The following is a 25759-nucleotide window of genomic DNA, read 5'->3' as shown; positions in this document are numbered from 1 at the left end:
TATTGCAACTCCCTGAGGACTCATTCATCCTGGCGGCACTCAACAGGGCTAAAATGATCATATTGTTATACTATTTTTGTTACATGAACTAATTTGAAATACAAATATTACAATTGAATATTAAAATAAACACTCCTGGGAAGAAAAAAATAGAGCAATAATTTACCTGAAATGACAAAAAAGTCCCCAATAGACTATAAGGGTTACAGTACGTGGGATTTAAGGACCTTGTCTTAAAGAACAGTTTAGGAATGAAGTTCACATTGACTGCAAGCCTTTAACATGCAGTTTATTCATGTCCTTGACTTGTTTCAGGGGCAACTATTTGCTCTGTGTAATGATGCAGTTTACAACTTACTTTCTAACTAAATAGCTCTCTGGATATGAATGATTAATACTTTAGATGATGTGATCCAAAATAACTAATTTGTGTTGTCCTACATGGTGAAGGCACAAGGTTGTAAATCGAGCATTTCCACTCTTCAATGACCACGACTCTCCTCCTGCTCGGCTTCATTATAAAAGCAGCAACATGACCAGAATTCTGTACAATACCAAGACGTTTCCAAATGGAAGTGCCAGTCATCAGCGATGGCGTTCACCTGTCTGACTACAGACCCAGAATCCATTCATCAGTGACTGACGGAGACTATGTGTCTGATTATTATCACTACTGTAATGATGGCAGCCACGTAACACCAAGAGGGCCTGATTATGCCACCTTGGATGCCCCTCCAAAATATGAGTTCTATGCCAACACAGAAGTGTGTGGACGGAAAAAACGCATCAGGCCGTCTCTCTACCAACTGTCTGTCAACCTTGAGGTGAGGAAAAAGTCAGTCCCTCTTGGAATTAACGGTGTATTTGTGCTAGACACAGCCATGTTCAATGCGAGCTAATACATTATATCTTCTATACCGATGTTCGGCTGGCTAAGATATATGAGAGAGTATCGGTATTATGTGATGGTGTTAACAGTCTCCAGCTAATTTAATACATATATGTTGGCGTTGCCCTTAACTGGGCAGTTATTGGACTGAAATTTTTAATACGTTGTCTTTGGTAATTTGCGAAAAGATTGAACGGAATCCTCTATGCCAGAGGTATCCAACTCATTTTATCCCAAGGGCCGCATGGAGAAAAATCTATTCCCACGCGGGCCGGACTGGTAAAATCATGGCATGATAACTTAAAAATAAAGACAACTTCAAAATAGTTTTCTTTGGCCAAAAATAGAACAAGCATATTCTGAAAATGTACACATGACCAATAATCCTTTTGGTAGAACACTTCAAGTTAGTGGAAAAAAATTGGTGCCGTTTCCAAAACACCATGAACTTCGACTTTGTCTCAGTGTTTTTACAAAGCCATTCAACCTTAAGCACTTCCTGTTCAGCATTGCCATGTTGGCAGTTCATAAAGACGTGTTTGGAAAAGCAACCGAGTGTTTCCTCACACCGCCACATTGGTGACATCCGCAACTGCCACAACACATGTATTTACCACTATTCAAATATTACAATTATAATATGATCAAAACAATGATAAAAATGACAACATGATGGCCAACGGGGGTTAGTGCATGTGCGTCACATGCACCTTGTCGTTTGGAATATGCCACGTTTGGAACATGTTTGTAAATGCATCTGCTAAAGTTACGGCAGTGTGGGAGCCAGAAAACTCTTGCGCATGCAGAACAGCTTTTTAAAGTTGGAAATTTTAATCATTCTAGCGAGCTGTAAGGCTCAACATCACCATAGGACTGACATCCGAGCTCCATGTATCACTCGTGAAGCTTAGAGAGGATGAGACGCCTTCTTTAAGGAGACTTTCCATGTGAGATTACACTGCCTGGTGGAACTCAGGCAGGGCTCCGTCAGTGAAATATTCCCGTCCAGGTAGCACGTAGCGGATTCCCGTCCAGGTAGCACGTAGCGGGGCTTTAAATGAGAGAGAAGTCGGCAAAACCCGGTGTCTTCCACCTCTGGCTGGTCATCGAATCCGATGAATTCCATAATTTTCTTTGACATTTGCTTAGCCTTCTGGCTATCGTGCTCATACGGGTGAGTGTTGCCCAGCATTGGCTGAGTTAGCTTCCTTTTAGCATTAGCTGCTACCACTGTCTTCTTTTCATTCTCTGCTGTGAGCCTCGAGAATTCAACGTCCACCGACAAATGTCAGTTTTGCAAATGTCGTATCAAATTGGTTTTGTTAAAGTTTAAAACCAGGCCCCCTCCATGAGTTATGTTCTAGTGGCATGAGTTGCAGAATGCAAACTTAGCTCTCACAGATAACAAAAAATTTGCAGACCACGAATATGATTGTTTTGAATTGCCGCCGCCACATGGCAGGGGCGATACGACACTGCTGGCAGGCTGCAAAGTATCAGCCTGAATCCACCCTACATTTGCTTTGGTATTGTCATATTGTGTCTTCGTTTTGGGTGGAAGTTGAAAAAATGTGTTTAAAGATTGGTTTGTTTATGAAACTTGATGTGGTTTGTGTTATTTTAGGAGAGTTCATTGACAGTCATGATTTAGTAAATTTAATTATAGTACTTGGTAAAAGGTTTATTTTTAACCCTTGTGTGGTGTTCATATAGTTGTTACTCAGCCAGTGTTTGTGGGTCTGATGGACCCATTGCATTTTGTGGCTTTTAATGCCTCACAATCAAACACTTTTATGTTAAAATACTGACTTATCCCAAAAAACATCTGCAATGAAGTGCTTCGAGAGGCTGGTAAAGGAATACATTGTCTCCAGACTTCACCCCACATTCGACCCATACCAGTTTGCTTATCGCCCTAACCGCTCCACAGAGGACGCCATCTCCTCTGCACTCCACCTGAGCTTAGCACATCTGGAAGGAAAGGACACACATGTGCGGATGTTGTTTCTGGACTTCAACTCGGCATTCAACACCATCATCCCGCAGCACTTGGTGAGCAAACTGGCCCCCCTTGGATTCAGTACCCCCCTATGCAACTGGCTGCTTGACTTCCTCACAGACAGACCCCAGTCTGTGAGAGTGGGCAACAACACTTCCAGTGCCATCTTCCTGAGCACCGGCTCCCCCCAGGGCTGCGTCCTGAGTCCGCTGCTGTTCACGTTGATGACCCATGACTGCTGTGCCAGGTCCACTACTAACCACATTGTGAAGTACACAACAGTAGTGGGCCTCATCCGTGACAACAACAACATGGACTACAGGGAGGAGGTGAAACATCTGGTTGACTGGTGCAGAACCAACAACCTGGTCCTGAACGTCGACAAGACCAAGGAGATCATTGTCGACTTCAGGAAGTCCCGTCCAGCCACGCTCCACTCTTCATCAACGGCACAGCGGTGGAGATGGTAAGCAGCACCAAGTTCCTGGGGGTGAAGATAACTGACAATATGACCTGGTCCCTACACACCGGAGCTCTTGTAAAAAGAGCTCAGCAGCGCATGCACTTTTTGCGTGGGATGAAAAGAGCACAGCTCCCTCACCCCATTCTCAGCACATTCTACAGAGGCACTATAGAGAGCCTACTGACCAAATGCATCTCTGTCTGGACTGGAGCCTGCAATGCCTCAGACTGGAAGTCTCTCCAGAGAGTGGTGAGGACGGCGGAAAAGATCATCAGGACTCCTCTTCCTCCTATCCGGGAGATTGCAAAAAGCCGCTGCCTGACCAGGGCTCAGAAATAAAATCAGAGACTCCTCCCACCCCCACCAAGGACTGTTTTCACTGCTGGACTCTAGAAAGAGGTTCCGCGGTCTCCGTAGCAGAACCTCCAGGTTCTGTAACAGCTTCTTCCCACAGGCTGTAAGACTCTTGAACGCATCATAATAATCCCCTCAACTCCCCCCAAAAATGGATGAACTCGCTGGAATATAAAGACAATATAACATACATCAATAAACGTAGATGCATATGCAAAAGTGCAATATATTTATCTTTACAGTAATCTATTTATTTATATCTGCACCTATGTGCTTTTTTATCCTGCACTGCCAACCAGCTAATGCAACAACATTTCGTTCTTATCTGTACTGTAAAGTTCAAATTTGAACGACAATAAAAAGTAAATCTAAGTCTAAGTCTAAGACCCACAAACACTGGCTGAGTAACAACAACACGAACGTTGCATGGAAATTTCTCTGCCAGTTTCTGCATCCCACAGGGATTCTTCTTTTGTGTTTCTGCACCTGCGCTTCCCACACAAGGTTGCAACATTGTTTGTCAACACTGTCTGCGCTCATTTTGTCGGACATTTGACCCTCTGATGTTCTGTGTACCTACACTCTGTCCTCCTCCTGTCTAGGCCTGCTGTGTGTGTGTGTGTGTGTGTGTGTGTGTGTGTGTGTGTGTGTGTGTGTGTGTGTGTGTGTGTGTGTGTGTGTGTGTGTGTGTGTGTGTGTGTGTGTGTGTGTGTGTGTGTGTGTGTGTGTGGCGTGTGGTACACAGAACATAAATTTCAACACTTCTATTAGCCCCGGGTCCAGTGGACCCCGGACATCTTATATGTAATATAAATGTGTAGGGGGGTGTATGGTGTGTGTTCATTAAATAAGTATTCTGATATATGTTCTTCACAGAAAATGAGCCAAAGCCAGTGAATCTCAGTTTGAAAAATTTATTAATTGTATCATTTTTCTTTTAATAAAAAACGAAAACGGGTCCCACAGACCCGAACACCACACAAGGGTTAAGGCCAAAAACAGACATTCACTTAGTATTTCTTTCTTTAAAACATTTATTCAGTATGTTTTAACTTTAGAAAATGATATGGTTGAAAACGATAATGATGCCAAAAAACATAAAAAAAAAGATGGGAAGTCTTCAAAGGTTTATTTTGAAAATGTAATTTTGTTTATATATGATATGCAATCTGTTGTTGTATTCCCTGTGTACATAAATGAAGGTATGTGTTGCTGAGTTCGACTTGGATGTGATCTGGACTGTACATGGGTGCTTAATTTGAAAATGTATTTTTGTTTGTGGATTGTATGCAACCTGTTGTGTTCCCTGGTTTTTGGTGTACATGGGTGAAGGTGTGTGTTGCTGAGCCCGACCTGGACGTAATCTGAAGTGGACCTGGTTTTAAGAACCCTTTTGAACAATCTGATTTCATTGACAACCCGGTCTTGTGAAGATAAGGTCCTTTGTTTGTTTTGTTCTGTTTTGTTTTATTTATTTATTTATTTTTTTAATATTTTTTTATTTATTTATTTTTTTTTTATGTGGAATAAAATAAGATAAATAAATGAAAAAGAAAAAAAAAAGTAAAAAAAAAAAAAAGTAAAAAAAATAAAATAAAACATTTTCTTGGATAAAAAAGAAAGTAAAGCAATATAAAAACAATTACATAAAAAATAGTAATTAATGAAAATGTTAGTGGACCAGCAGCACACACAATGATGTGTGCTCTAAAGACTGTATCCCTTGCAGACTGTATTATTCTATATTGTAGGAACCAGAAGTTTTTTAATAACAGAAAGAGACAGCCCCTTTTGTGCAAATGAGTGTGGATGAGTGTGAATGGGGGAGGGAGGGTTTTCTTGGGTTGATGCACTAATGGTAAGTGTATCTTGTGTCTTTTTTTATGTTGTTTAAAATAAATAAATAAATAAATAAAAACATTTAAAAAAAAGTATCAGCCAGAGTCCAGCGTTATTTTTTAGTGATCGGTCGTGAATAATCGGCAATGGCGATCATGTCCTTTTTTCACAGCCATTGGCCGGTACTGACAAAGGGTTTTTCACACAGCTTTTGGAAGACAAGTAGTCATCAAGTTTGCAAAAAAACAGATCACCTGACACGTAGCAATCACTTGGAAACTGTTGGGCTCTGTATTTTGAAGTTAGTTTGGTAGTTTGAGGTGGCCGCGTGTCAAGAATGCAGGCACAGAGATGGCCTGAGAAGGATGCAGGGCTGACCCCTGGCTGGAGTGTTTGTCAGGTGTTCGGCCCCCCGTAAACAAGATTTCCCCTTTTTCCTCACAATGACAGCAGTTTAGTCACATTGCGCAAATTTTTGCGATTAAGATTGAGTTTTTAGCCAACATCGAATCCATCCACGATTCCAATAACGCGTAAATCTATGATTTGTTTACTTCCGTGCACCTTGAAAGCGGAAGTGGGGCGGTAAAAAAATAGATTGCTGTTCCGCTGTGTCTTTTTTCATGCTTTGCAGCGGCAAATGAATGTGAGAGCGTATGTGTATTACGACGGTCAGCTGGATAAAAAAGTACCGATTTTAAAGGCCTACTGAAACCCAATACTACCGACCACGCAGTCTGATAGTTTATATATCAATGATGAAATCTTAACATTGCAACACATGCCAATACGGCCGGGTCAACTTATAAAGTGCAATTTTAAATTTCCCGGGAAATATCCGGCTGAAAACGTCTCGTATGATGACGTTTGCGCGTGACGTCACGGATTGTAGCAGACATTTTGGAACAGCACGGTGGCCAGCTTAAGTCGTCTGTTTTCATCGCAAAATTCCACAGTATTCTGGACATCTGTGTTGGTGAATCTTTTGCAATTTGTTTAATGAACAATGAAGACAGCAAAGAAGAAAGCTGTAGGTGGGATCGGTGTATTAGCGGCTGGCTACAGCAACACAACCAGGAGGACTTTGAGTTGGATAGCAGACGCGCTATCCGACGCTAGCCGCCGACCGCACCGATGATCGTGGTGAAGTCCTCCGTCGCGCCGTCGATCGCTGGAACGCAGGTGAGCACGGGTGGTGATGAGCAGATGAGGGCTGGCGTAGGTGGAGAGCTAATGTTTTTAGCATAGCTCTGTCGAGGTCCCGTAGCTAAGTTAGCTTCAATGGCGTCGTTAGCAACAGCATTGCTAGGCTTCGCCAGGCGGGACAGCATTAACCGTGTGGTTACAGGTCCAGGGTTTGGTTCGGTGTCTCCTGATAGTAATAGTAGTATTGTTGATCTTCTGTCTATCCTTCCAGTCAGGGGCTTATTTCTTCTGTTTCTATCTGCAGTTAAGCACGATGCTATCACGTTAGCTCCGTAGCTAAAGTGTTTTGCCGATGTATTGTCGTGGAGATAAAAGTCACTGTGAATGTCCATTTCGCATTCTCGACTCTCATTTTCAAGAGGATATAGTATCCGAGGTGGTTTAAAATACAAATCCGTAATCCACAATAGAAAAAGGAGAAAGTGTGGAATCCAATGAGCCCTTGTACCTAAGTTACGGTCAGAGCGAAAAAAGATACATCCTGGCGTCCTGCACTGCACTCTAATCCTTCACTCTCACTTTCCTCATCCATGAATCTTTCATCCTCGCTCAACTTAATGGGGTAATCGTCGCTTTCTCGGTCCGAATCGCTCTCGCTGCTGGTGGGAATGATTGTAAACAATGTGCAGATGTGAGGCGCTCCACAACCTGTGACGTCACGCTACTTCCGGTACAGGCAAGGCTTTTTTATCAGCGACCAAAAGTTGCAAACTTTATCGTCGATGTTCTCTACTAAATAATTTCAGCAAAAATATGGCAATATCGCAAAATGATCAAGTATGACACATAAAATGGACCTGCTATCCCCGTTTAAATAAGAAATTATCATTTCAGTAGGCCTTTAACGTTCTTGGACAGACCCAATTAGGAACCGGTACCAACAACAAAGGGCACTTGGTATACATTGGTACTCATAGTGCTAAAAACAATGATTGCGCCTTATTGTGCAGGATAACTCCAGACCTCCAATGTACGAGGAGACCACAAGTGGATGCATGGAAGGTGACGACTGTCAGGAAGAAGAGCAAACGGAGAAGCTTGCTCAACCAATAAGATTCGGCTGGGTGCAGGGAGTCATGGTGGGTAGAACATTTACATTGACATGTTTATTTGTTCACATTGAAATGTGTCTTTGGATGTGATGTTGCAGGAACTTCAAGCATGACTATTCTTGTCTGTAATGTCTCAATTTAAATTTGTTTAAAGTCGGATGATATTGGCTATAACACAGAAGACATGAGTAAGACCATTCATTTTAAAGATAAAAACACCTTTACATACACTGGATGCAATTTGTTTCTTCATATCTGAAATTATATCAGACTAAACTTGTTTGTTTTAGGTCAAGGGGAAATTTTATTTTCAGACAATATGATTTACCTGAGCGGCTCAGAGACACCAAAAGTTACAAGTGGTAGAAAATGAATTAGAAACGACAGATTTAAAAAAATAATAATTAAAAAAATAATAATAATATATCCCACAGGCAGGATTTTGGTGACTCTTCGGCTAAATGCTTCAAAAATCAGACAGAGAATGTTCTATTGCTCTTGTTGAAATCAAAAGTTTGTGCAGTAGACGCAATACTACCAAATGGAGTTGTCGCGATACACTATGATATCAACTATGATATCATCAAAAAAACTGTATGTGATTATATGGCCTTGCATGTAAAATGTTTGATATAATCTGCGGTCCAAGCAGTCCTGCAGCACATTTACTTGTGCAAAACTGGACAGCCAGTGTTTTTTTTTCAATCCTGTGCTTTTTGATGTTAGGTTAGACCAGGGGTAGGGAACCTACGGCTCTCGAGCCAGATGTGGCTCTTTTGATGACTGCATCTGGCTCTCAGATAAATCTTAGCTGACATTGCTTAACAGGATAATTAATGAATAATTACACTGGTAATCACAGTGTTAAAAATAACGTTCAAAATATAAAACATTCTCATGCATTTTAATCCATCCATCCGTTTTCTACCGCACCTGTTCAAGAAGTCGCATTAATGGTAAGAAGTATTTTATTTATTATTGGTTAGCTTCAGAATAGCAATGTGTCATGTCTGTTCATGTTTTTGTTTTGGCCATGTGTTTGTTTTTTGGACTCTTTTTAGTTCCTGGTTGCACTTCCTTGTTTGTTCGTTTCCATAGCAACTCATTAGTTTTCACCTGTCCTGTCACGCACCTGCTTCACGTTTTGAGTCACGCACCTGTTTTCACTGATCATGTCACTATTTAAATCTGTCTGTTTCTGTTGTTCATCCTGGCGACCTCGCACTTTTTCATCACTCTGATTCATGTCATGTTCACAGTTCTTTGCCAAGTAAGTTTTTGTTTATTAATGCCACAGTTTGTGTTTTTGTTTTATTGTTCATAGTTTCTGCCTTTGTGCAAGTTTTGTGTTTATACCCAAGTTTTGTATTTCCGCCTTTGTGCGCGCCTTTTGTTTTCATAGTCAAGTTTTTACCTCCCCTGTGAGCGCTTTTTGTTTGCTTCCTTTTTTTGGAGTTTATTAGTGTCAAAATAAATCATGTATTTAAATTCACGCCTTGCCCATGCCAATTTTCCGTTGCCTTCCGGAGAAACAAGACCCAAGAACCAAGTCGTGACACAATGTTATTAAAAAGAATAAGAGACTTATTGTACTCTAAAAATGTTGGTCTTACTTAAACGCATTTAGTTGTATTAAGTGTTAAATATTATATGGCTCTCACGGAAATACATTTGAAAAAATGTGGCTTTCATGGCTCTCTCAGCCAAAAAGGTTCCCGACCCCTGGGTTAGACTTAGACAAACTTTATTGATCCACAGGGGAAATTGTTCCACACAGTAGCTCACTTTCAAAGGATGGAAAGGATAATGCAGGTATAAAGTAGACTAAAGATGTACCATTGTAGCAATATAAAATATAACATATATGTAATATTTACATATTACATACATACTGATATAACAAATCCCTATTACCATGTACAATATTACAGTATATGCAAGAGCTGCAGCAAAAAGAAAAGAAAAAAAGTGACATATTTCCTGAGTTTATAAACATAATATACATTTAAAAAAAACGAAAGAAGATTTTGTGATTCTAAAAAATATTGATGTAATCATAGTAGTATTGACTAGATACGCCCCTCTACTTGGTATCATTACAGTGGATGTCAGGTGTAGATCCACCCATGGTGTTTATTTACATTGTGATGCCAGTAAGCTACGGTGTGTAGTGAAGTATGTTTAGCTATTTCTCGTCCTGCAGGGATGATACTTGTAAGAAACGTACTTTATTTGTCGCCATGGAGGCGAGGATTAGTGATTTAGAAGTAGCTAAAACACTGCCGACTGCGGCTGGGTTTTAACCGCTAGCCAGCTAGCCATGTCTTAAAGCATCTTTTTTTGAGGGTGTTTCAGTGTTATAACGTCACCTTTATCGTTAGTTTTTAAGCCAAAATGCGTCCGTTCTCCCTTTTCTGTCTACACACTGCGTCTGCTTGTAAGTACTCCGTGATTGTGCGCTGCCGAACATGCTCGTCTGCTCGTAAACCAGCAATGTCATGACGTGACTTTTCAGAGGCGGTATAGTACCGAAAATGATTCATTAGTATCGTGGTACTATACTAATACTGGTATACTGTTCAACCCTAGTCTTGTGCTTTCGTCCTTCATTCGGAGGGCCTAAGTTCGAACCCCAGGCTGAACGGACAGCAGTGGCTGGACTAGGCGGGTTTGGCTTCAGACATCACCTGAAAAGTCTCGAGCTACACAACCAGCGTTGTCTCCAAGCGATGTGAATCTTGCGACAACTCACAATTTAATACTGTGACATGTGGATGGCAGGGTTTGTTGTGGCTCGCTGGAATGGATGACCCGGCACACTTTTCAGGCTCTACAGTCTCTTTTATTTTAGGTTTTGTTTTGTCTTTTGTCCCCCATCTCTCGCTCATGCGTGCTCCTTCACTGCTCTCCCTCTCATGGCCTCGGACGCTGCTAATAAAGGAGAAAGGTGATTAGATCATCCGCTTCAGCTGGGAAATCCACTCACCTGTCAGCTGCTTCGTAACCGGCTCCTGCACACGCCTTTCCCGTAGGAGACGCGCCGACCACGCCCCCTCCACAAATACATTTCAACACAAATTATCGAATCAAACTGATTCTTGCAGTAAGTTATTTGGTATAAACACTATGAAAAATAACTTGGAAAAACAGGTTACAGGTTTCAAAAGCTCCCCTTGGCTGCTGGCACAGACACAGAAAATAAAAACGGCGATAACCCAAAAAACATCTTTTGTAAAAATCTATTTTTGAAAACTTCGAGTCTGTTAATAATCGTTATAAAAAAACAAACACAATTCGGATGTGAATCTATTTTTACCGGCACCCCAAGGGTGTACGCAAGATTTTCGGCCTCAGCTGTCGAGTTAAACAAACATGATTTACTTCGAGGATGTCTATGGACCCAATTGGGCTCTCACCCCATCTGCATACCCTTTGGTACATTCCATTGATGCAGCCTGCAGGTTCCAGCCAGCTGCTAGGAGATGTTTATTCTGACCAAGCAATCAAGTGTTTTTTCAAATGCAACACATTTGCATCCACAGGCCTACAAATGTTCTTTAAAGGTTGCTAGAAGGACTATTCCACCTCCCCCCCATTACACATGCAAACACCCACGCACACAAACACACGTTGTTTCTCAACACCAGTCTCACCGCAGGTGCAGCACACGTGCACACATGGCTTTGCTCGCTGCAAAAAAAAAAGAGGAAAGAAGGAACATTGTTCGCTGTCCTAATTATTTGTTTTGCTTTTCATTGCATTGTCTGTCCTCAACTGTTACGTCATCATGTCATCACATGCCACCCCCTCCCACCTGAAGCCACCACTGCGTCAAAGTACAGGGAGAAAAACACTTCACCAATATTGTCTGATTCCAACTAGTAAATATGACAAAGTCTACTCCTGTTATCCGAAATGAAACCCTGAAATTAGAAAATGCATGATTATATTGTGTAATGACTGTACAGTTAAACATTGTAGTTACAATTCCATGGAGACTTTGTACCCATCATACTACACTGCTATGACTTTTGTAATCGGAGTGATTCATTTTTATTATTAATCTTATGTATATTTAGACCTGATCTTTACCCCAGATTCCCAACCATTTAAGTTTTACTATGTGGCTAAAGACTAATTTCATGCAAATCTTTCAAAAGAAAGAACTGACATATTTAAATCATATAGGCTAGGGGTCCCCAAACTACGGCCCGAGAGCCGGATCTGGCCCGCCAGTGACCAAAATCCAGCCCGCGGGAAGACCGAAGTTAAAAAAAAAATACAAATAATAATAATTATATATATATATATATATATATATATATATATATATATATATATATATATATATATATATATATATATATATATATATATATATATATATATATATATATATATATATATATATACTTGTTAATCTCGGTGTCTCCTAGCCACTCAGGCAAATCATATTGTCTAAAAATGCATTTTCCCATCAACAATGTGACATCATAGGCAAAGTGCGCACTCTTTCAGTCAATTAGTGTGCAAGGAATATATATATATATATATATATATATATATATATATATATATATATATATATATATATATATATATATATATATATATATATATATATATATATATATATATATATATATATATATATATATATATATATGTCTTAATTAGATTATCCAAAAAATAGTGCTCGGTACCGTGGTAGAGCGTAATATGTATGTGTGGGAAAAAATCACAAGACTATTTCATCTCTACAGGCCTGTTTCATGAGGAGTTTCCTCAATCCTCATGAGGATTGAGGAAACCCCTCATGAAACAGGCCTGTAGAGATGAAATAGTCTTGTGATTTTTTCCCACACATACATATATATATATATATATATATATATATATTAGGGCTGTGAATCTAGGTCAGACCCTACGCTGGTGCAGTAGGTCCTGGGTTCCTCCTGGTCCACGACAATGCCCGGCCTCATGTGGCAAGAGTATGCAGACAGTATCTGGAGGATGAAGGAATTGACACAATTGAATGGCCCTCACGATTACCTGATCTAAACCTGATAGAACACCTCTGGGACATAATGTGTCGGTCCATCAGACGCCGCCAGGTTGCTCCTCAGACTTTACAGGAGCTCACTGATGCCCTTAGACAGATCTGGGAGGACATCCCACAAGACACCATCCGTCGTCTCATTAGGAGCATGCCGCGATGTTGTCAAGCATGCATACAAGCACGTGGATAGATATTGAAAATCATTTTGAGTTGCAGAAATTGAATTTAGGCAAAATGGACGAGCCTGCCACATCATTTTTTGACTTTGATTTTTGGGGTGTCTATATACTGAGCCCTCTGGAGGCTGAAAACTTTTATTTCCATCAAAAGATGTGGCATCCTTTTGCTCCTGAGACATTAAACTGTCCATATCAGTATAGATATCCAACTTTTTTTTTTCACCATTGAAATCTGATGTGTTTTCAAAGTGTTCCTTAAATTTTTTTGAGCAGGTATATATATATATATATATATATATATATATATATATATATATATATATATATATATATATATATATATATATATATATATATATATATATATTTTTTTTTTTTAATCTATCCAACAAAGCAATACACAACAATACCATAATAATGCAATTCCAATTCCAAAACCAAAGCCGACCCAGCAACATTCAGAATAGCAATAAACAGAGCAATTGAGAGGACACACAAACATGACACAAAATAATCCAAAAGCAGTCAGACAAAAATTATTATCAATAACAGTATCAATATTAATAACAATTTCAACTTAGCAGTGATTAAAAATTTCTCAATGACATAATCATTACAGACATTTATAAAAAATAAAACCATTTAAAAAAAATTAAAAATAATTAACAATAGTGTCATAGTGGCTTACACTTGCATCACATCTCATAAGCTTGACAACACATTGTGTCCAATATTTTCCACAAAGATAAAATAAGTCATATTTTTGGTTCATTTAATAGTTCAAACAAATCCCATATTCCAATATATGACTCATTATTATCTAAACTATATGCAGTTTTTTCTACTAATATCATCTCCATAGCTTGTGTGTACCAGTCAGTATGTGTTGGACTATCAACATCTATCCATTTTTTTAATATTACCCTTTTTGTTATGATGCATATTGAAAGAAAAGCATTTTTACTCTTTGAAGACACGTTACTAAATTGATGGAGATCCCCAAGAATACAAGTTTGTAGTGTCATTGGGATGTTTACATTTAGGAATGTGATTGCTTCTTTTGTTGTTTTCAACCATAACTCTTTTATTCTCTGACATTCCCACAATCAATGAACAAGAGTTCCCTCAGCTGCCCGACACTTCATACATAACTTGCTATGTACTACGCCAATTTTAAACAGCTGACAAGATGTAAAATACAATCTTGATCTTAAATTGAGTCAGCTTATCTTTAATGCTTCTAAAGGGCTTATTGGCATTTTTCCAAATATCATTCCATGATATGTCTCTTTCATCTAAAATGTTTAAGTCGATCATCCATTTCCGAACACATGCATCATTTGCATTTCTAGTATGATGTTCATTTATTATTCCATAAAATAGTTTAATTAATGTCTTGATTGTATCTTGATTAAAAAGTGCATCTTCCAGTTCATGGCTATTTAAATACATACTTTCAGAGGATATGCATTTATTTACAGCGTGTTTTAAAGAGGTAAAATTTAAAAAATGATTTCTGGGTACATTATATTGATCAACTAAATCATTGAGGATGAGAATTATAACCTTAGAGAAAAATCTCATTTAAAACATTTGTATGCGCGTACAACACTTAAGCCCTTTAGTATATCAGTATGTGGAATTAAATTATGGAATGGATTACACAAGGAAATCAAACAAAGCACCGATATAATCCAGTTGTGTTCACAAAGTACAGAGAAGAACAATTATGATGAACATCGTGAACCTTTTAAAAAGAAAATAGATAATGATTATTTATGTACTTAGTATTTGTTTACTTACTTATAGTGTATTTTATTATTTATTTACCATTTATTTATTCAATGTTCTGTTACAAATAGGGAACAAGGAAACTGGATACAATTGCTATGATATGAAAAGGGGTAGGATTAAATAAACTCTGCTTCTTCCTACTCCTTTTCGGACGTGCTGTCATGAAACAACAGGAAATATGTGATGCATTACATTGTATCGTATGCATGTTCAAAATAAACTGAAACTGAACTGAACTCTTTTGGTTTCTCCTTCCCTTGTGTTTGTGTAATCCTGCTGTGATGTAATCACTTCCCGATCGCTGTTCTCCGCACCTGTCTCCAGTTAGTGATTAGTGTTCCCACCTGTGTCTAAATTAATCATGCTCCTTGATTATACCCGTCACGCCATAGTAGGCGCGGATCCTTTATTTGCTTCAAGTGACAGCTTGCGCTTATTTTTATCACCCTTGTGACAGGCCTGTAGCCTCCTCGTGTGCTTTTTCCAGCAGCACCATCTCCTTTGTTTTTCAACTTTGTGTAAGGAGTAAAAATACTTTTCTAACCTGCACGCTGCTGCCTTCTTGTGTTTGCATGCTGGTAAACACGAACCTTGTGGCAACGCAAAGCGAACATGACAATGAGGACTTTTTGTCCTTAAAATACCGTATTTTCCGGACCATAGGGCGCACTGGATTATAAGGCGCACTGCCGATGAATGGTCTATTTTCGATCTTTTTACTAAAGTTCCTCGGGTGAATAATGTAAACTCACTACACCGGTATGTTTTAGTGCTTTCATGGCGAGTTTACTGACAGATATAAGTAAGAACTTTACACTACTTTATATTAGAAATGGCAACAGCGGAAGATGAATGTCCCATAACAAGAAGATAGAGAAAAAGAAGAAGCTTATCGACTACGTTGTTGGCACGGACTACAAAGGCGGACGCGCGCAATTTTTCAGGATTTATGCAGATCCCAAATACAGATCAGCAGGTACCAAAAAGTAAGAAAAGTTGCTTTTGCATAATACTGAAAAAAAAACCACCAGATAATATGTCTTACCTTATACACACACCATAATATTACTCCTATGTTTAATGCGCCGACAATCCATGAAGCGGTGCGGCTTAGTAGCTTACCAAAGTTGTATTAAAACATTTCGATAGATTTTTTAGCGCCGTGTGTAATATTCTATATTTTCAATGGAACATGTAAAATGTTGGTGTTGTTTACTTGAGTCATATTGCCAGCATAGTGCAGCCTACACGTATCTCTTATGTTTGACTGCCATCTACTGGTCACACTTATCATTACACCATGTACCAAATAAAATTGCTTCGAGGTCAGTAAGCAAAACCAGAATTATTCCGTACATTAGGCGCACTGGGTTATAAGGCGCACTGTCGAGTTTTTGAGGGAAAACAAAGATTTTAAGTGTACCTTATAATCCGGAAAATGCGGTACTCTACTGTATATGGCTACAACATTTAGTTATCCCTATGAGGGTTAAAACTACTGATACAAAGACATATTAAAGAAAATGGTATTAACACAGACACATTGTTGAAAAGTGTAATAGTACAGGTATGTTGTTTAAATAGGGTATTGATACAGAATGATTGTTTAAGAACAGATCCATCTGTCATATTTGACTCAATCAAATTATCTTTTTTAGATCCGTTGCATGTTGAACATTTGGGGGGTGATCTTGTACTTGAGGCTGCCTTGGATTACTGCACAAGCTGGCATAGGTAAAACACAACCTTTTTATTAACTTCATGTACTTTTTATGTTTATTTCCATATGAAGGGTGTTTTTATTCGAAGAAAAGAATCTACAAGTACTGGACTCAAATCATACCTGATACTTAATATTTAGCTGCATCAGGCACCTCCTGGAACTGTCAAAAGGCCCTTTTCCACCGCCGGAACTTTTTCAAGAACTTCCTAACTTAATTAAATAATATATTATTAGTATATTAGTAATATATTATATTAAACATGTTTCTATATATTAGCCGCACCGGACTATAAGCCACAGATAGATCTTTTGTGAAATTAGTAATTTAAACAGAAGCATTCTGTAAACGTTTACCTCAACTGTTTCCAAACGGTGCCTGTCACACGGCAGTAAAACGGCTGATCAAACAAAACAGAAGTCATCATCATGGATCCACTCGCTGCGGAAGGTAGCTCTTCAATCAGCGAAACAGACTCAGTAAGTCCACAGTGACGTTTTGGTGAATTTACAAAACTAAAACAATACAAAAAGACGCAGTAAGTTAATAATACTAACAAAGACAGGGCTGTGTTGTTGAAAGCTGATTAGTCGAACACAGTTGTGGGCGTTCCTCAAACTTATTTTTCAAACACAAGACCGGCATCGGAATATACGCAGCAACTTGTTTTGTTTCTTATTTCTTGTGTATTTCTATTACAACAAACTTGACAACGGAGAGAAATAAAAACAGAAGGCGCTTTCAAAATGCAGGAACTTTTGTGGGGCATCTTTGTGCTGAAGAACGCTGATCAGTGGAACTATTTTGGAGTGTTTTTACTCAGCCGGAGTCTTAAATCTATATGCAGTTTAATGTTTATTATTTTCAGAAACTTAATTTGGATACGCGAAGCTACGAGAAGTGGACGTACTCTTTTAAACAAATTTACAGAGGAGTATGAAGCCGGACTCAAAGCGGCGACCTCAGCTTTGTTGGATAAATGTGGAAAAAAGAAGGCAGCACACGAGTGGAAAGAATGTAAATAACATTAAATATTAACTACAGTATTTACTTTATTACATGTTGTAAAGTAGTCAGTGACATTCCATTTGTGTAGTTATTAGCCTCAACCCGATTGAACAGAATGCTAATGCTAACAAGCTAACACTAAAGCCGATGTAGCCGTGTTGTCAGCGTGAGATAAACACTGACATTTATTATTTATATATTGTTATTTAAAGCTGAAATGAGCCAAAAAGACTCGCCTGACCCTCATGAATTCATAATTTACAAAGAGAACGATTTTCTGACTGTTAGACATTGCGGCCAAAAGTCGGACATTTTATAAACAATTTGGTACACTTTATTTTTTAAATCATATCGTTGATTGATTGACTTGTATTTCATTTACTTACTTTTTAGTAAAATAACTCTGACCTAATTTTGTCTGTTTATCTAATGGTATCAGTATAGAAATATAGTAAACCACTCATTCATACGTCATCAGCCTGATTGGTATAAACTACCCTCAACTGTGAAATGCGGTGGAAACACAAACCACACACTTCCACAGGAACCTACAGATCCAGGGACCAGAGGTTCCAGGAAAGTTTTGGTGGAAAAGGGCCTAATGAGACTCCTGCACCTGTCCACAGGTATTTTGTTCCACCAAAGCAGCACTCTTAGCTTTGAAGTCTTTTCTCCAGACAGCTTCTTTCCACAGATGTTGAACTGGATTGTAATTATAGAAGAACACTTGAAAACAGACCAAGGTTTGCTTCTTACCGACAATGTTTCCACATTTGTCAGTAGAGGCCTTGAGATATCCAAGTAGGTGTGTGCGGGTGGAGCTAATTCACCCTGATGTCTGTCGATTGGTCAACAGATAGTTTGTAATAGAATGTAAAACAACATCAGGTCTTCTATTATTTTCGCTTCTAATCAGCGATTGTCGTCACGGAACGCAGACAGGCCTGCAGGAGCAGTACTATCAACCCTCACCATTGCTTTGGTAAAATTCCAACCACCGTATTTTTCGGAGTATAAGTCGCACCGGAGTATAAGTCTCACCTGCCGAAAATGCATAATAAAGAAGGAACAAAACATATATAAGTCGCACTGGAGTATAAGTCGCATTTTTGGGGGACATTTATTTGATAAAACCCAACACCAAGAATAGACATTTGAAAGGCAATTTAAATAAATAAAGAATAGTGAACAACAGGCTGAATAAGTGTACGTTATATGACGCATAAATAACCAACTGAGAAGGTGCCTGGTATGTTAACGTAACATATTATGGTAAGAGTCATTCAAATAACTATAACATATAGAACATGCTATACGTTTACCAAACAATCTGTCACTCCTAATCGCTAAATCCGATGAAATCTTATACGTCTAGTCTCTTACGTGAATGAGCTAAATAATATTATTTGATATTTTACGGTAATGTGTTAATAATTTTACACATAAGTCGCTCCTGAGTATAAGTCGCACCCCCGGCCAAACTATGAAAAAAACTGTGCGTTATAGTCGGAAAAATACGGTATTCAAGATACTGTTAGTGGACGTGTAGCATGTGATAAACCAAACTTGGAAACATGACTACCGATAAGGCGCACTTAAAATCCTTTAATTTTCTCAACAATTGACAGTGCGCCTTATAACCGCCTAATGTACAGCATAATTCTGGTTGTGTTTACTGACCTCAAATAAATGTTCCGTTGAGAATATATAACATTACACACTACGCTCAAAAATCTGTCAAAATGTTTTTAATACGACTTCGGTAAGCTATGAAGCCGCACAGCGGATGGATTGTGGATTGTCGGCGTATTAAACATACGAGTATTATTATGGTACCTGTATAAGGACCGCAAAATGGCACCTATTAACAGACATATTACCTAGCGTTTTGTTTCGTAATATTATGCACAACCAACTTTTCTTCCCTTCTGGTACCAGCTGATGTGTATTTGGGATCTGCATAAGTCCTGAAAATGTGCGCATGTCAGCAATTGTAGTCCGTGCCGACACCGTAGTCATAACTTTCTTCTTTTTCTCTACCTTCTTATGTGGCATTCATCTACCACTGTTGCCATTTCTAATATAAATAAATGATAAATGGGTTATACTTGTATAGCGCTTTTCTACCTTCAAGGTACTCAAAGCGCTTTGACACTATTTCCACATTTACCCATTCACACACTGATGGTGGGAGCTGCCATGCAAGGCGCTAACCAGCAGCCATCAGAGGCAAAGGGTGAAGTGTCTTGCCCAAAGACACAACGGACGTGACTAGGAAGGTAGAAGGTGGGAATTGAACCCCAGTAACCAGCAACACTCCGATTGCTGGCACAGCCACTCTACCAACTTCGCCACGCCGTCCCTATATATAATATAAAGTAGCGTGAAGTTCTTACTTATATCTGTCAGTAAAGTAGCTATCAAAGCGCTAAAAACTGTAGTGGGTTTACATAATTCACCCACGGAACTTTAGTTATTAGAGGGTTCCGGTCGGACGTTTTTTCACGGGACACATTTCTGTAAAGTCTGAATGTGGTGAAGGTGAGCCACGCAAATAAGACCACCCACAAAACGGCGCATCCTGAAGCGACTGTCAGAAAGCGGCTTGAAGATGATCTGTAAAACATAATCTATGCAATATTTTGACCAAAGAACCACCATCACATGTTATGTAGACCACAAAAAAGTGTTTAACATTTAGAAAAAAATCATTATATGACCCCCGGTGCGCCTTTTGTATGAAATAAGACCTGAATAGACCCGCTCATCGGCAGTGCGCCTTTTAATCCCTATGGTCCGAAAAATACGATACTTTAAAGTTATTTACAGCTACTTCGTCGTCCTGAAAGCAACAAGTAAATTATTTAAAGTAAAGTTGATTTGTTAGTGAATTGAAGCACGTCACTAAATCCAGAGGAGGCCAATATTTCAAGAATATACTGTAAACTGCATTTGTGGTCTGCTGTAAATAATTTAAACAATTATTGGACTTTATTTTGTCACAATTTCTTTTGAACTAGGTCTGACATGGGTGATTGTCCTGCTGTCCTCGTGTATCACCGGCATCACCGGTCTCTCCACCTCAGCTATCGCAACCAACGGCAAAGTAAAAGGAGGTATGCTTAATCATTTCTAAAAAGTATTTTTGTAGTTCTCTAAGAGTGCATTCCCACTTGCCATGTTTGGTCAAGTTAAAAGTCGGGGTGTCCGAAAACAACTTTTTTACTTTTCCAGTATTGGCACCTTGAGTACTGGCCGATACCCATATTGATCCGATACGATATCAGCAGGAATCACACATACTTTATAGTTTTGTAGTGTGGAATGTTAGAAAATGTTTGAACAAGTAAAATTAGTCAAACAGAGAACAATTGTAGATAAGGTATGAAAAACACTAAGCCCTTTATCATCAACGTATGCTGTCTTTAAGTTGAAGTGGAGTGGCAATTGTTTTTTGTGACACATAGTGGCCACAATAATTCATTAAATTAAGCTAATGATGCAATAAGTTGAATGATGTGGGAATATCTGTTACTGTGTACTTTCTAATACGCTTCTGCCTTGGAGACTTAGTATGTATAAGTAATATGCAACTATAATTGTTTGATACTGTGGGTATGTGTGTATATATTGATACTTTGTGTGAGTGTTGTGTGCGTGTGCGTGTGTGTGTGTGTATACATATATATATTTACATATATGTGTGTGTGTGTGTATATATATATACATATGTATATATATATATATATATATATATATATATATATATATATATATATATATATATATATATATATATATATATAGTAGGTCAGGAAAAAACACAGAGGCTATTTTATCCCTACAAGCCTGTTTCGCAGGTTTCCCTGCTATTCAGGGGATTTTAGAGCAGGGAAACCTGCGAAAAAAGGTTTGTAAGGATGAAATAGCCTCTGTGTTTTTTCCTGACCTAACATATATTCCGCGCTACCCCGGTATTGAGCACTGTATAACTGATAAACCACAGAAACCTCGACTATATATATGTATATATGTATATGTATATGTATATGTATGTATGTATATATGTATATGTACATGTATGTGTGTGTGTGTATATATATATATATATATATATATATATATATATATATATATATATATATATATATATATATATATATATATATATATATATATATATATATATATATATATATATATATATATATATGTATATAAATGGGCAAGGATATTAAAAGGACACTTATCATGTATGTCTAGCTTGTGGGCTATTTTGTGATTAGCTGTTGTGTAGCTGTTAGCTCCCAATAGTCTAAAGTTAAGTTAACTTAAAGTAAAGTACCAATGATTGTCACACACACACTAGGTGTGGTGAAATTTGTCCTCTGCATTTGACCCATTCCCTTGATCACCCCCTGGGAGGTGAGGGGAGCAGTGGGCAGCAGCGTAGCCGCGCCCGGGAATCATTATTGGTGATATAACCCCCAAATCCAACCCTTGATGCTGAGTGCCAAGCAGGGAGGTAATGGGTCCCATTTTTATAGTCTTTGGTATGACCCGGCCGGGATTTGAACCAACCGTGTTTACCTTTTGTAAATGACTTGACCAAAATACAAGATAAGAAAACCTACAAACTCCAAGTATGAACGCACTTTAGTATGCAGGACTGCTTGAAACTGCCAAAATGTTTAACAGTAAAGCAGTGCCTCGGTTTTAATTCATAATCCATTCCTAAAGGTCTGAAGAAAACCAATTCATAGCAAAACCAAAGTGATTTATCCCATAGAAATGGAACAAAATGGTAAGCGGGCAAACTGACTGTGTTGGGGGCGCACGGAAAACCGAAGCAGCGCTTGGGTTGTAAACGTCGTATGATTACATGTTGACCACAATTTGGTCAGACCACTTGTGAATGACTGATCTTCAATCTTTTCAAGGTGGGACCTACTTTCTAATTAGTCGAAGCCTTGGCCCAGAGCTGGGCGGGTCCATTGGGCTCATCTTCGCCTTTGCCAATGCTGTGGCTGTGGCCATGCACACCGTAGGCTTCGCTGAGACTGTTGCAGACCTCATGCAGGTGAGTAGCATGTGGGAGCTTGAACATAACATTCCCACATTTGCATCTGTGGTGTAAAGGTGTAACGGTACGCCATCTTCGCGGATCGGTACGTACCTCGTTTTAAGGTAAGGGTTTGGTTCATTTTGGGTACAGTAAGGAAAGCAAGTGTTTGGTTGTTGACGTCGACAATGGCGTACAGGGATGCAGTTCAGTCTGTGGTGGATGTGCAGTGCCTGCTCCATGCAGGAGTGACATGTCTTTTGATATTTGCTGCAAGTGTAGTCGATGGGGGTGGCAGCAGGAGCTGGCTGAAGCCTCTGACGCCTGCAAGCCCCTTTTTTCCTCCCGCTGGCTCCTCCTCCGCTCTGCTAGCAGGATGCCAGTCTTGAGGGGTAGATTGTCAGTTGGTTCGATCAGCTGTTGCTGCCGCTGTGTTGATGCCGTACCACTTTATTTTACCTTTTCAGATGTTTGTGTAGCAGAGGGTGTGACGTCCTGCGGGCTTGCAGACGGTTTGCAGAAAATCATTAAAGAAAGGGCCAAGAATGTATTCCCGCCGCGGGAGTGTGCATGCTTGTCAAACTGCAATGCTGGGGCTTTGTCTGTACACAACTAATTACTACATGTAAAACAAACACTTTGTATATGTGGTTGTCATAAGGATATGTGTTTGAAATTATCTGAGCCTTTATTGGGTCTGAAAACTTTAAGACTTTGCCATTTCTATGGTATTAAAGGCCTACTGAAACCCACTACTACCGACCCGCAGTCCGATAGTTTATATATCAATGATGAAATCTTAACATTGCAACACATGCCAATACGGCCGGGTTAACTTATAAAGTGCAATTTTAAATTTCCCGCCACACATCCGGTTAAAAACGTTTTATTATGCTGACGTATGCGTGTGACGTCACGAGGGCAAGGGAAGTATTCGGAGCTCGTAGAAAAAGCTCTGTTTTCATTTCATAATTCCACAGTATTCTGGACATCTGTGTTGGTGAATCTTTTGCAATTTGTTTAATGAACAATGGAGGCTGCAAAGAAGAACGTTGTAGGTGGGATCGGTGTATTAGCGGCTGGCTGTAGCAACACAACAAGGACTACTTACCCTGATAGCAGATGCCTAGCCGATGCTAGCCGCCAAACCCACGGATGAAGTCCTTCGTCGCGCCGTCGATCGCTGGAACGCAGGTGAGCACGGCTGTTGTGGAGCAGATGAGAGCTGGCTGGCGTAGGTGGAGCGCTAATGTTTTTATCATAGCTCTGTGAGGTCCGGTTGCTAAGTTGCTAAGTTAGCCTTAGCGTCGTTAGCAACAGCATTGTTAAGCTTTACCAGGCTGAGAATTATTAACCGTGTAGTTACATGTACATGGTTTAATAGTATTGTTGATCTTCTGTCTATCCTTCCAGTCAGGGATTTATGTATTTTGTTTCTATCTGCATTTGAGAACGATGCTATCACGTTAGCTCAGTAGCTAAGTGTGTCACCGATGTATTGTCGTGGAGATAAAAGTCACTGTGAATGTCCATTTCGCGTGCTCGACTCTCATTTTCAAGAGGATATAGTATCCGAGGTGGTTTAAAATACAAATCCGTGATTCACAATAGAAAAAGGAGAGAGTGTGGAATCCAATGAGCCAGCTTGTACCTAAGTTACGGTCAGAGCGAAAAAAGATACGACCTGCACTGCCTCTAGTTCTTCACTCTAACGTTCCTCATCCACAAATCTTTCATCCTCGCTCAAATTAATGGGGTAATCGTCGCTTTGTCGCTCCGAATCTCTCTCGCTCCATTGTAAACAAAGGAAAATTGTGAGGAATATTACCTCCTGTGACGTCACGCTACTTCCGGTACAGGCAAGGCTTTTTTATCAGCGAGCAAAAGTTGCGAACTTTATCGTAGATTTTCTCTACTAAATCCTTTCAGCAAAAATATGGTAATATCGCGAAATGATCAAGTATGACACATAGAATGGATCTGCTATTCCCGTTTAAACAAAAAAAAATCATTTCAGTAGGCCTTTGAAGGCATTTAAAGGCCTACTGAAATTAAATGTTTTTATTTAAACGGGTATAGCAGATCCATTCTGTGTCATACTTGATCATTTTGCGATATTGCCATATTTTTGCTGAAAGGATTTAGTAGAGAACATTGACGATAAATTTTGCAACTTTTGGTCGCTGATAAAAAAAGCCTTGCCTGTACCGGAAGTAGCGTGACGTCGCAGGTTGAAAGGCTCCTCACATTTCCCCATTGTTTACACCAGCAGCGAGAGCTATTCGGACCGAGAAAGCGACGATTATCCCATTATTTTGAGCGAGAATGAAAGATTCATGGATGAGGAACATTAGAGTGAAGGACTAGAGTGCAGTGCAGGATGCATCTTTTTTCGCTCTGACCGTAACTTAGGTACAAGCTGGCTCATTGGATTCCACACTCTCTCCTTTTTCTATTGTGGATCACAGATTTGTATTTTAAACCACCTCGGATACTATATCCTCTTGAAAATGAGAGTCGAGAACGCGAAATGGACATTCACCGTGACTTTTATCTCCACGACAATACATCGGCGAAGCACTTTAGCTACAGAGCTAACGTGATAGCATCGGGCTTCACTGCAGATAAAAACAAAATAAATAAACCCCTGACTGGAAGGATAGACAGAAAATCAACAATACTATTAAACCATGGACATGTAACTACACGGTTAATGCTTTCCAGCCTGGCGAAGCTTAACAATGCTGTTGCTAACGAAACTAACTTAGCAACGGGACCTCACAGAGCTATGCTAAAAACATCAGCGCTCCACCTACGCCAGTCAGCCCTCATCTGCTCATCAACACCCGTGCTCACCTGCGTTCCAGCGATTGACGGAAGGACGAAGGACTTCACCCGATCATCCTTGCGGTCGGCGGCTAGCGTCGGCTAGCGCGTCTGCTATCCAAGTAAGTCCTCCTAGTTGTGTTGCTACAGCCAGCCGCTAATACACCGATCCCACCTACAACTTTCTTCTTTGCAGTCTCCATTGTTCTTTAAACAAATTGCAAAAGATTCACCAACACAGATGTCCAGAATACTGTGGACTTTTGAGATGAAAACAGAGCTTATTGTATTGGATTCAATGGGCTCCG

General features: G+C 39.4%; 1 protein-coding gene across 1 annotated transcript in view; it reads left to right on the top strand.

Moving 5' to 3' along the window:
- The first annotated feature begins 569 nt into the window (after nt 1–569).
- The window catches only part of slc12a3 (solute carrier family 12 member 3), a 111434-nt gene continuing 86244 nt past the window's right edge, over nt 570–25759 (top strand). The window contains exons 1-5 of the mRNA XM_062022432.1: nt 570–824; nt 7701–7829; nt 16493–16568; nt 20584–20679; nt 22504–22643. Coding sequence (XP_061878416.1) covers nt 570–824; nt 7701–7829; nt 16493–16568; nt 20584–20679; nt 22504–22643 — 696 coding nt within the window. The remainder of the gene's footprint in view (nt 825–7700; nt 7830–16492; nt 16569–20583; nt 20680–22503; nt 22644–25759) is intronic.

This window comes from Entelurus aequoreus, linkage group LG16 (genome assembly GCF_033978785.1).
Source record: "Entelurus aequoreus isolate RoL-2023_Sb linkage group LG16, RoL_Eaeq_v1.1, whole genome shotgun sequence".
NCBI classification, from domain to species: Eukaryota; Metazoa; Chordata; class Actinopteri; order Syngnathiformes; family Syngnathidae; genus Entelurus; species Entelurus aequoreus.
This window is presented reverse-complemented; position numbering and strand designations above follow the sequence as displayed.